The following is a 13,240-nucleotide window of genomic DNA, read 5'->3' on the forward strand; positions in this document are numbered from 1 at the left end:
CTCACATCCATCTTCATGGTAGCAGGTGCTGCTTTGAATACTTCTTTGTAGAAAAGCAGGGTAGAAACATACTATTTGCTATATTATCTCAACTGCATTTATAATTCATTCCTTTGAAAATAATTTTGTTCCTTCTGACAAGCTTAGTATAATTTAACTAACTGGCCCTTATCTTGTTGAGGCTGAAGTTGGTTTCAAGTTCCTTATTAAAGTCAGAGAAATAGATGGAATTTGAGTGAGGAACAGGCATTTAAATAGAAGTGCATCTGGAAATAGGATTCAGACTTAAGCCATATATCCAGACTACTGGAAGACTGTCCATATGAGCAGTTCTGATGATTTCAGATCTACAAGTCTGTTTATGCAGGACACATTCTTAGGCAGGGTTTTGGCTTACAACTTCCATCAGCCCCAGCCAACTAGTTAATGGTGAGTGATGATGGGAGCTAAAACATCTGCAGGGCCACAAGTTGCCACCCCTGATCTAGTGCAAGACCCAAGTGTTGTTGAACAATGGCCTCAGTTCTATCAAATTCAACATTAGATAATATACGTAAGTGGAAAGTTATTTGAAATATTATGTACCATTGTAGTTCCATCTCAAAAAGGATATCACAGAGCTGAAAAGTTACAGAAAAGGACAACCAAAATTATCAGGAGACTGGAATATCTTCCCTGTGAGGAAAAGCCAAAGGGTTTGGGGCTTTTGGTTCAGAAACCAGATGGATTCAAGAATGATACAGTAAAGGTCTCTAAAATTATGAGTGGTATGGAGAAAGTGGATAGATACATTTGTATCCCTCATAATACTAACATTTGGGGTCACCCAAATTATTTTGCTTTCTTTTAAAAAACTATTTTAAAAAATGTAGGCCACTCTTCAGTAAAATTATCAGGCCTAGAAAATAATAAGAACATCAGTATAAAATCACAATAAAACTAACACAACAGCAGAAAAGAATTTTTTAAAAGTTAGAGGAGGGCAAATGACGAGAATCTGAGGGACCTAAGAAAGAAAAGAAAGAGAAAGCAGATAGACAGGATATCAGAGAGTAGGAAAGAGTGAACACAAACAGGAAATGACAGACTGAAATAACAGTGACAGAAACTGCTTTTCAACAATCATCAGTTAACTGACTCCGTGCCAAGCATAACCAACAGTTGTTTGTGACTGAAGTAATTGTGACTGGAGTCATTCATATTTTGTTGTAGTTACTACTCATTGTTACACTAGTGCAGTAATTGGTTCTGTTAACTCTTTCTAATTAATAGCGTAAAGAAATATTGCTCACATCCATTAGACCGGGGATGAGCAACATGCAGCCCGTTGGCCACATGCTGTTTTCGTGGCCACCACCAAATCAGGCATGGTGGCAGCAAATTCAGCAGGGGTGAGGTACAGCCCCAACTGCATTCCAAGAGGGGGCAATGTGCCCCCCAACCCCTGGAAGTTGCCCACCCCTACATTGCACCGTCTATCCAGATGGGATGAGGAGAGGCAGATTGGCATAGTTGAGAACCGTGTACGTTACATGAGGTCCTGTACTGCTGCATGCTGCAGTAACTGTAAACTGGAACCACCTGGGCCAATCTTTTGGGTCTTTTCCATCTAAGCACGACTTGACTGGGAAGGAGGACAAAGATCAGATGGGAAAGACCCACATGGTTCTGATATACCAGGGGCAGGCAACCTTTTGGGGCTGTGGGCACATTTGGCAATTTGAGAAACTGTCCGGGGCACTACCCACAAAATGGCTGCCATGGGAGGGGGTCGCAAAGGATAAGTCATATGTCCAAAAGATGAGTACAAGGTAGAGTTGGGATCTGAGCCTCAACGCACTAAACAACTCCTTTGAAGCCACATTTTCAGCACCGACAGAAACCTGCTTTACAGCAATCCCAGCTGCCAGTAAAAAGTGTTACTTTAAAAAAAAAAAAGTGGGGGGGTAGGGCACCTTAGTGGATGCCAAGAAAGGTGTCTGGGGGGTGCACTGCTGCCGTAGCACCACATTGCCTATGCCTGCAATATATATTTACTTCAGTGGTTTGGGATCTTGTCACAAAAATGATTACCACAACTGAGGTAATGTGAGAAGGGGCCCTTACTGACATACTAATTTGGGATTAACAACTACAGCCATTATACCCCTGTTGCTAGCTGGCTGAACTGGTGAAGATGTTAACATCTGTCTTCTATAACCATCTAACTGTAAGACACCTAAAAGAAAGGAAATGTTTTTAAAACATAGTTTTATATGGTGTCTTCAGCACCCTTTCAGTAAGTAGGGCAATTCCATATGGGCTCGCCATTCTCGTGAAGATTCAAAATAGAAGACATTATTTGAAACATTCTTATTCAAATAGATCAACTACAATAATCATGTCCAGCAGAGGGAGTGCTAGTGTCTCACTCATATAAACACAATAATTACAGGTTGCTTTTTTAATGAATAAATTTCAGTTAAACATGATCTTACAAACCCCAGGTTCTGCTGCTAGCAAAAATATGAAATGTTTGAATTAATTTAGCAAAGAAATCTACTGACTCATGACAAATATTCTATATTCAAAATTATTTATTGATTTTGTACATTGTAAATCTTGACAACTCGTAGGTACCATAAAAAAGAGGCATCAGTAAAAAGACAGACAATTAACATTCAGGAAGGGAAGTGGCACACAAATGAATTTGGTGAGGGGGAGAGAATGTTTCCTTATTTTAGTATTTTTAATTTAAATTCTGCTCTGTCCAAAAGGTGCAGGGCAGATTACAATGCTTTTAGAACAAAACATGGAAAAGACACACACACACACACACACTCAAAATAATAACTCCTAAAGCCAATTAAATTTAAAAGACAGCGGTTAAACCCAGACCACTAAAAGCCAACCCAAACAGGAAGGTGTTTTGATGCTGTTGGAAGATGTTCGGGTTTAGACTTTCGCTAATTACTCTGGAGAGAAGTGGCGCAATAATAACAATCACGTCTGAACACATGAGGCTGTCCACTGAGTCAGGCCATTGGTTCACCTAGTGCCATGCAGTCAACTCTGGTGGTGGCTCTCCAAAGTTTCAGGAAGAGATCTTTCTTAGCTGTTCCTTGGGGCCAGGGACCAAACCTTGTGCATAGCTGAGCTGTGACCCCTCCACTTATGCCTTTCTCCATCATTTGGATTATTTAAACCGTTAGCCCTATTTACATGTACCTGAAAAGTGTACACCGTGTTATCTCATTTGCACGTTTCAGTGGTTTTTAGATTTGCAACATTTCAATGAAGCCTACACAAATCACACCCAACCCATGTGATCTTTAATCCCTGATTTCAAGGAGTAAAGATGGAGATGATTCTATGCCAGATGGCTGCACATCCAAACTGTGCTTGTGTTCTCCCAAGATGTGATCAGTACTCTCAATGTGGATAGCATAGGGAGGCGGAAGAGACACCTGGACTCCAGTGTGCCCTTCCCTAGCCTCTGTCTAACAAATGATTGGTACTATCAGTGCTGATTAAGCATTGGTGATCATCTGTTTTGCACATAGCACAAGAATACTGTTTACAGGTGCTGGCTGAGGGGACCTTTCCCTCCAAAAGCCTTTTACAGTGATGATAGGATACATCTGTACATATAAACCTGTTTCTCCTTACAGCTTGCTGTCGTATTTACCAAGTGATCATATCCTGCTTTAAAACCTTCTCAACAGCAGAAGCAACCTTGAAGGGAACCAGTTTACATTTACTGGAAGTGTGTATATGAGCCCTAATTTTAATTATAATAACTGGTGCAATTCTACAGAAAGGTTAATGGTGCATAATCCACTTGTAGTGGTTCAGAAAATGTTAAATCTAGAGTGTCAAATAGTTACAGTGTTTATGTAGGTATTTTAAATGTATAACATGACCACTGGCCTTCGTTTTGGCTTTGACTGGAAGTCACTGCCATGTGTGTAAATCATAGTATTATTTGCCTAAATAACACTGAACTAATGTATAATATTTAACTGTAATAAGTTAAGAATCCAAAATATGCAGGCCAGGATCCAAAGAGCTATTTTAGCAATGCAATGTTTTACTTTTTTCCTCAAAAAAAGACTTTTTTTACATTGAAAGAAGGGACCGTCAAAAGCATTGCAAAGATATTTTGCTACATGATATGGATGACTTCTGTTCAAGGAACACAAATCCAAAATCTCAATTCAGCATGTGAAACTAGTTGCATAGTTCTTTGGGTCCAGACCATAAAGTTTGCTGTCTGATGTTTCTCTCCAATATATAATACAATTACTTTTCGAAATCAAATTACAATTATGTAAAAATGTTGACACATCATCATTTGTATCATAGCATATGGTATAAATTATATAAAGTAATAACACTATTGTATAGTAACAAAGTTCTAGTATAATTTTATAATTTGTACCAATCCCTAACTGTTTGATATGTCATATTACACTAACATGCACACTCACTGTACAGTTAATACCCTCTCTCTTCAATCCAAGATAGGAGACATAACACTATGCCATGCCTGTTGAAACTCTAATATTTTATGCAAAAGGAAGAGCGATCTTTAAAAGACCATAGCATATTCCAACGCATGTATTAACAGAATTTTCCTCCAAGGAAGACTACGCTATCTTTTAAAATTGGTACTCTCTTTCTACATAATCATTTTGGATTAACCTAGTTAATTTTTGGCATTATAGTCTTACTGCAGTGGTCGAAAATGAAATTCAGATGTGGAGGCTAGTGATTGCTCTTTGCCCCTGCAGACCTTTCCATGCACCCTCTACAGCCCTGTTGTATGAGTTCCTAAAACCTTTCTGGCCCGCTGAAAAGCAGTGCAACTCTGCACCATTCAAAGCTAATAGTAAGAGGTGAGTGGGGGCAAGGTGTTGCCCGCATTATTTCAGCTAAAACCAGTTTACTCGATAAAGCTGCGCAAGTTCACTGAATAGAAAACAAGGAGACACATTTTAATAGAACAAAGATAAATGTAAAATTAAAAACCAACAAAAGAACAGAAAAAGTACGTGGAATACAGATACCCCACCTCCAAGTTTAGCTGATTTGTGGATCAGCCTGTGAAGCTGCAATCCTTGTAAGAAATCCCAGATTACACTAGAATTAAGACTGCTGTGGGACTATGTTTATGCAAATTATATCCAGGTAGAACAGGGAAAGGACCTGTGCAAAGTTACTTTTCCTTGAATCAATGTTAACCTTTTTCAATCTTCTCATCACTGAACATCTGACATAACTCTAAGTAATTAAAAAAACATATACAATAAGTGCAACAACAAAAATCATATTACAAAAACATAAAAATCCTCCGCATTTTGTAAGATGTTACTGTGGCCTGGTTTGCACAGTCACCACTGCCCACTGTGGCTTGTTTAAGCCACACTGGGCTGTGGTATGTGCCAGGCAGGTTTTGAATACTCAAGCTATGGCTGCAGCTTGTCGTGTCATCAAACCCAAGCAATAGGGGTTGCGTGAGGGTTAAACAATAGGCCATGAGTTAAGTGAGGGTTTTTTAACCCTTATACAACCCCCGCCATCCGAGTTCAGACGACACGACACACCACGGCTTGGATATTCAAAATGGGTGCTGGCACATGCAGCAGCCCACTGTTGCTTAAATAAGCCAGAGTGGCTTATTTGACTGTGTGAACTGGCCCAGTATTGACTTAAATGAAATCTGACTCCTTACTATAAAATAGTAGACTTTAAAAACAAAAATCATAAAGGCTAAATCAGGCATAGGTCTTAAAATTTACCAATAATATAAGGCTTTGATTTATTGTTTAGCGGGCTTTTGTAAATACGGCTTTTTAAAATGCCAGTTCAAACAGCCATCAATCCAAATACATACTGCGCAGCCTTGTACAAGAGATACCTGTGAACACCAAGTGCACTAATACCTTCAATATACCACATTTATTTGACACATGGACAAAACCCTTACTTTGTTTATGTCAATGGCAAATATTCCATAACATCAATTTATTCTTTTTACCCCTAGATATTTTACAGAAGCCATTAACTATTCAGCAAGCAGGGACGGGTTAAATCAACAAATACGTTGCAATGCAAAGGGGATGTGCAGTGAGTACTGAGGTGAAGCAGGACCCTCCTTTTGAAAGTAGCTCCTGCCATGTGCCAAAAAACCAACCTACTTTCTCCAAATAGAAGGAAACTTCAGGATGGCAAAGACTTGTGGTCATGGGAGAGAAAATAAAAAGGCATGCAGGTATACATACATTGTTTGGCTTGCAATTATGGACTTCTTTAAATGAAATGTTTAGAATTATATGATAGAAGCCATCTTCTATCATATAATTATAGACTTTTTTAAAAGTGCCAAATGGTTATAACCCTAAAACTGCATACAAGCCGATAAATTCCCACTGAACTCAAATAAAGGACTTATGGGATTGATTTTCAGGACTATTAGCTGAAAACTGAGGTGCTGGTGGCACAACTGTTCTTCACGGTAGAGCCAGCAGTATGATGTCTCTACTCCATTTACTGATACATCCGAACTACTGTGCACAAAAAGGCAAATAAAACTGGGGGGAAAATAAAAACCAAAGAAAACCAATCCCCTGTAAATTCACAGAAAAATGCTTAGCATCTACAGGAAGATAGACACATTTTCAGTGGACTAACCACTACTGTGCTATTTCTCATAAACAGATCTTGTGGTTTCATACTTCACGCACTGGGATCAGAAATGTCCATGTTTGTTCCAAATAGAGCAACTAGCTGTTCTTCATAGTTCGCAATGTTCCTTTTCATAATTTCCATACAAGGTCCCAAAAGCCTTTCAAACGCCTGTACATCCATAACTAAAATTTAAAAAGAGAGAGTATAATAATGTATATAGATGGGAAGAAGTCCAACATTTATTTTGTCAAGTTCTAGATAATAATACCAAGATTATTAAGACAGCCCATATTTAATCAGCACAACTGAAAAGAGCATGCAGAATCTAAAACAGCCATGCATGTACTTCTGTGTACCTACTGGGACTTGTCCCTCTTCCCACTGCAGCCTCTGGGCTCCCCAAAAGACTTTCCCTGAAGTCCCAGAGGCCCTGTAGACTGAGCATCATCTGAAACAGCGCATCAGGAATAAACACTGAGAAATCCCTGTGCATGTTCAAACACATTTTAGATGCAGAGACCTTAGGAACTAGCCGTATTTTTCAGAGCTTTCAGGATCAGTAATAACAAAGAATCTGATTAAAATGTATTTACACTCTAATGTGTTGATCTGTGTAACATATTTTTTAAATGAAAGGGAGACAGTCTAATTCCTAATTGGATTCTTTTACATTTCTATCACTTTAGCCTGAATATCTCTTATTAGCATTTTAAGTTTTAATCAACATAAATTATATGATTAAATAAAAAGCATGTAATCAAATGTTCAAATCATTTTAGCTGTAGATTCACTGTTTGGGAAATATAACATCCTTTAATGCTTGCAATAAGTCCCAATGTAACCATGTCAAAATAAGTAAAAGAACCTTATACGTTCTGGGAACTGTAAGTATTATGTCCATACATTAACACAATATTACTTTTGACCAATTATTGTGAGAAGTTGAAATACCACTGGCTTCATCATGTTGTCAGTAGAGTAAGTCTGGGTTTGGATGATCACGGGGGGCAAAGAAGCTACTGTGGCTTTTCCCCTTGCTCCTGTGCATGCCATGCACATGCGTTGTTTACAAATTTACCCACGCTGTAGCACAGGCTGGCATGTCGTCCAAACCTGGCGTGCGGTACAGCAGGGGTAACTTCATACCCACCCTACAACCCACGATGTGAAGTCGGGGTCATCAAGTGGATACAAAACCACCCCTGCCATGCCGCACCCCAGGTTCGCACAACACACCAACCACATGCAAGGGTGAGGGAGAGAAGCCACAATGGCCTATTTATTTATTTCATTTCTATACCGCCCAATAGCCAAAGCTCTTTGCGTGGTTCTTTTCCCCCTGTGATCATCGAAACACCCCCATGACTTCTGATATCTCAACAATAGGCACAAGTACGTTCTACTATGCAGACAGAATGCTACCAAGGAAATGAAATTTGGCTTTACAGTTTAAGGGAAAATATTGTAGAGAAAGCATATGCCTATCAACAGAAATCACATTATTCTTTGTACTACAGAACAAAGCAAGTACCAAAATACAATAATTTTGTATTACCTAAGCACTTGACTGTGCCGAGTGCGAATGCTGAGGCAGCTCGAGGTTTGTTAGTTACAAGAGCAAGTTCACCAAAATACTGCCCTCTAGTGTACCGGGCAATTTCAACGGCTTCATTTTCATCTTTATCCTGTTTACCCTAAAAGGCATGGAAGAAAAAGAAAGCACCCAGGCATTTATTAAACAAAGGGTTACAGCCAAGCTAATATTCAATATATTAGGATAAGCAAAATATGTCATTCAAGTTGCATAGATGCTCCTTACTGAAAACCTTTAAAGATTTCTCGGCGTTACGTTAATACATTTTGTACCTTTCTTTTCATTGTAATTTTCACTTCTCCAGATTCAACAATGAAGAAACAGTCAGCCATGTCTCCCTGTTTTTTTAAAAGTAAGAGAAACCTGAATGTAGTTATTTAGTAGTTTTACTGTTAACAAAAAAAGCATATGCAACATTTTAAACCAAGAAATTGATCAGTCAGACAGTTTGAAACTCTCCTTTCCTTTTCTCATAAACAACTGAGCAGCTTTCACATCCGTATAATCAAAACAAAAGTAATTAAAAGTGTGCTGGGTCTGTTCCCATGCAACGTTTTGAACGCCTAATATGCAATTCAGTTGTTATTTCCTTCAGTCAACCTTCAAAGATCAATTTGGGGAAAAGTTGGAAGCAGCCAGTGTCTGGAGGGAGGGGAAAGGGACAACACAGCAGCTTGACAGAGCTTCAGCTGCCTGAAACTAATCCAGAAGGCTCCTCTTCGCACTGTTCTCTCTGAAAATTGGTAGAAATAAACCATGTACTAACAGTAAGGTTCTCTCAAGTGCTATAAAAAACTAAACAGGCTCAGAATGAAAAGCAGCAGTACTTTTTGTGCACGTTTGTTTGCTAACTATTCTCAAGGATTATGCCAAGAAAAGGTAGTTTACTTTGTCCATCCTGTTCAGAACAAAGACAGACTACCCTTCCATCACTTTTCCAAGTGATGACATAGAGCACCTGCTTCAAGCTAGAGACAGTAGCCTGGTTCAACCATAAAGCTTAACCATGATCTGCCTGAACCATATTTTGATATCCTGGTTTGTTAACTAACTAGTTAGAACAAACCAGAGTTTACATGTCATGGAGAACCATAGTTAGCTCTTTAAAAAGCACACGCTCAGAAGCGTTTGATCTCTACTTCATGTGCAAGAACAAAAAAGGAGAGCTGAGGAGGGAGTGTATAAGCCTAAGGCTTGTGCAGAATTTAATGTTATGTCTGAATTGTACCAATAATTCTTATATTATCAATATAATAGATAGGGATATGATATAGCACAAGATTTACCAAAACCCCACTCTACTGATTAGCAGTTTGTAACTCAGCAGGGTCCTGTAACTCACCAGAAAAAAAAACAGAAGCCTGCTAAAAAAAAAACTGGCTGTGGAGTCACTGCTTATATAAATCAAGATGTGGATGGGGCCTTATTTGCTCTCAGAAAGTTGCAGCTAAAGGGAAAGGCCTTTAGTTGCAGCTAAAGGGAAAGTTCAGTACTACTAAAGGCTACAAAGAGGCAAGCTCTGTGTAAGCCAGTGCTTAACTTGTTCACACTGTTGTTTTGGACATCTTGGGGAAGAGAAAACAAAAGCTATCATTGGTGTTTTTAAAAAACAAACAGAAAAAAGCAAGACAGGTTGTCCATCACAGGATTTCATATAATATGGTAAATAGTTCCCCAATAACTTGTTAACCTAGTTTGCACGATCACCGCAGGTGGGTTGTGGTGCGTGCTGGGCAACTTTTGCATATTCAAGCTGCAACTGCAGCTTATCATGTCCTGCGAACTTGGTGAGGATGAGTTGTTGGCATGGTTAACAAACCATCCACAACCCTAAAACAGCCCATGGGTTGTGGGTGGTTTGTTAACCACGCCAACAACCCACTCTCACCAGGTTCACGCAACACAACAAGCCATGGTTGCAGCTTGAATATGCAAAATGTCTGCCTGCCTGCACCCCTAAGCCCCAGGGGTTAATTAATCCACCGTGGGTTAGCGGAACATGCAAACTGGCTTGTTTACTTTAATTCTTGGCATTCAAATTATCTTTTATATTAATCACCTAGAATTTCAATTTTCAATGCAAGCTATCTTTTAGCTTACACAGCCATTTTTCTATCCTTGCATATGGGTCTCAGATGTTGCTCTACCAAAATGTCTGAGGTGATTTTATGTACAAACTGTTTACACTGTTTACATAAAGTCAGAATAACTTAGAGTGGCAGAATAAGCCAAACAAGAATGGCATACCTGAGCAATGATTTGTTCTCCATCTTTGTATATTTTGGTGCCTATCACATCCACCACTTTCAACCGTTCAGATAGCTTTAACAAAAGGAAGGACAGATCATGCTAATAGGCAGGCATACCCTCCAACATTTCACAGATAACAACAAGGATGTGTGTGCTGATAACACCACTATTTCCCCACTGCCTTTGGGGTTGCTTTTAAACATTGCTGAAAGTTTTCTCTAACTGCAACTGCTATTCTCTAATCCCCAACGCAGTGCCCTTGGGCACCAGTGTAACCATGAGGCCACGCTGAGGTTCCCGCTAGGCTATGACTGGCCCCCATCAGCTTCCTCTCTCCCCCTTGAAGCAAATTGGGTGATTTCTTCATTCACTTGAATGGAGGGTGGGAGAGAAACTGCTCTGCCAAAAACCAGTGGAGGGAGAATCCCACCCTGCGAGAACCCTCGGGGCAACAGGGTCCTTGGCAGGAGATGGGCTTCCCCACCACTTTCAGCCATTTTTCAGCAGGGAGTGGGGGAGAAATGGTGTGTGTGTATTTTCCCTCCCTCCATCCATTGGTAGTGCAATGAGCACAACATTGTGCAATGAGCACAACATAATATCTTGGCATATATGTGTGTGCATATGCAATATGGACAAAATGCATCTCTCCCTATTCCTTAAGAGATATAATTTCTAATGATTCAAGGTAGGGGATTGGAACTTGAAGAACAGCAACTCTGGCGTACACCTGTAAAAAATTTTTTAAAGGGCACCGTAGATGATAAAAATCGGGACAATGATTTATAATGGGCAAGCCCCCGAAAATACTGATTGTCCCTGGTAAGCAACTACTGAGGTATATGAGCATGCCATTATAGCTCGTAAAGGTACCCACAACATTACTTTGCCATTTTTTTTCAGACATCAAAGCAGTTTCCTCAAAACTATTTTTTCAGCTAAAGAGAAGGAAAACAACTTAAAATTACTGAAACAATACTAATAAACCACTTAGAGACCTTGTGATATCAAGCAGTATATAAATAGTTTAAATAAAATAATAAGTATGCTTACTTCTAAAGATTTCAGGAAGGGCAACGACTCAATAAAATTTTCGTACATTCTTCTCTTTTTGGCATTATTTTTTACAATGATTCTTCGAAATGTTACTCTGTCCTGTAAAAACAAAACTGTATTAAAATTTAAAGTGTATAAAATGCATGATAATGTGTACAATGTTTTGTTACATAAACATTACATGTGCTTTAACATAATAAAGAATTCAGGCTATAGTACAGTAGAACATGTGGGTATATTCAACGTATTTTTAAATATGTATATTGCTCACTTCAAATTTAAAATAACAGCACAGCCTACTGATTAGGGCTACAATATTCACAGCCCAACCCTATGCATATAATGGGGCTTATTCCCTGGTTAATGTGCATAAGATTGCAGCCTCAATCAATTAATTGGTTAGATTAAATAATTAGAAACATTTTATTGACTAAAAAGGTGTCCCACAATTAATTGGGCAACATATTTTTTTAAAAAAAATCTTAATGCAAGCGTTTATAAAACTAGATGGCTTAAAAGAGGCATTTTCCCTTCTTTTACACACAGGATGAACGTGTCTTGTAAGATAATGCTTGCTATGACACGTATGCATCATCTAAAGAGGCTTCTTGCTTGAGATATGTAAGTTTTGCTTGTGTGCCAGAGCAGGACAGTTAAAACCTAATTGATAGGCTGTTCAATGAATCAACTAAAACTCACAGGATTCATGAATTAAAATTTCTTTAACGAGGTTGCAGCCCAACTAGGATCCATTCAATACTGTCCTCCATGACCACAGCAACTGAATGGAATTTTCCTCATACTGAGGAAACCAGCAACACCCCCATTAATTTTAATGGAAACTGCAGTGCACTGCTTATCTGCATTCCACGTGAGACCCTCATAATGGATGTTTTGTATCTTTTTTCAAAAATATTGTTACTTGTCTTGAACTGTCAGGATAGGCTATAAAGAAACTTACCAAACCCCACACAGCACCAGGAGAGGTAGCAATAATTGTAGCTGCTCTGGGTGTATTGTACATTAAAGCCAATTCACCAAAGCTCCCACGGTTGTCATAGGCGCCAACACACCTTCCAACACCATCACATTTCACATAGATATCATAGATCCCTCTGTAAAATATACAAAATGAATGAAGATCATGTGTGCCTGCATTTCAAATATGTAGTATCTAGAAGATTAAAATGAAACAATTTTATATCACTTTAATCAAAAATACATTCCACACAACCAGAATTAAGAACAACAAAAACAAACCCCAAACTTAACATTTTACCATCATTGCAATATTTGTGATATTCATACTCAAACGATCCTGTTAAACAGGCATTCCCTGTTTCCTCTATACTGTGGAACTGCAGCAGATATTATGAAATGCACAAGATCCACAGGGTCCCCCACTAGAGTAGGGATTTGAATCCAGTCTCATATGTCTAAAGTTGGCTCTGTACTATTCATTGTACCACAGTGGCTCAAACTGTCCCAAGTAGTTAATTAATTCCATCAAATTCACTCTAAGAAAAGAAATCTAAAAGTTACTTCAAATCAGCACAGACAAAAATTCCATCCCATCATTCACACTTTCCCCTTTTTGTATATAAACATACACAGATCAACAAATTAACTTGTGAAGAGATTCATTTGGCAGTAGGCAACGGGCCACTTCAA

At 38.8% G+C, this 13,240-nt stretch overlaps 1 protein-coding gene across 1 annotated transcript in view; it reads right to left on the reverse strand.

The window, feature by feature from the left end:
- Positions 1 to 2,560: 2,560 nt before the first annotated feature.
- PRKAR2B (protein kinase cAMP-dependent type II regulatory subunit beta) overlaps positions 2,561 to 13,240 on the reverse strand; it is a 72,481-nt gene continuing 61,801 nt past the window's right edge. The window contains exons 6-11 of the mRNA XM_084811059.1: positions 12,531 to 12,684; positions 11,567 to 11,668; positions 10,511 to 10,585; positions 8,536 to 8,601; positions 8,225 to 8,363; positions 2,561 to 6,851 (exon numbers count right to left, since the gene is read on the reverse strand). Of these exons, the coding sequence (XP_084667185.1) occupies positions 6,718 to 6,851; positions 8,225 to 8,363; positions 8,536 to 8,601; positions 10,511 to 10,585; positions 11,567 to 11,668; positions 12,531 to 12,684 (670 nt within the window). The 3' untranslated portion in view covers positions 2,561 to 6,717. The remainder of the gene's footprint in view (positions 6,852 to 8,224; positions 8,364 to 8,535; positions 8,602 to 10,510; positions 10,586 to 11,566; positions 11,669 to 12,530; positions 12,685 to 13,240) is intronic.

The sequence above is a fragment of the Heloderma suspectum genome, chromosome 7, assembly GCF_057233095.1.
Source record: "Heloderma suspectum isolate Gila_16-S chromosome 7, 16-S_ref, whole genome shotgun sequence".
NCBI classification, from domain to species: domain Eukaryota; kingdom Metazoa; phylum Chordata; class Lepidosauria; order Squamata; family Helodermatidae; genus Heloderma; species Heloderma suspectum.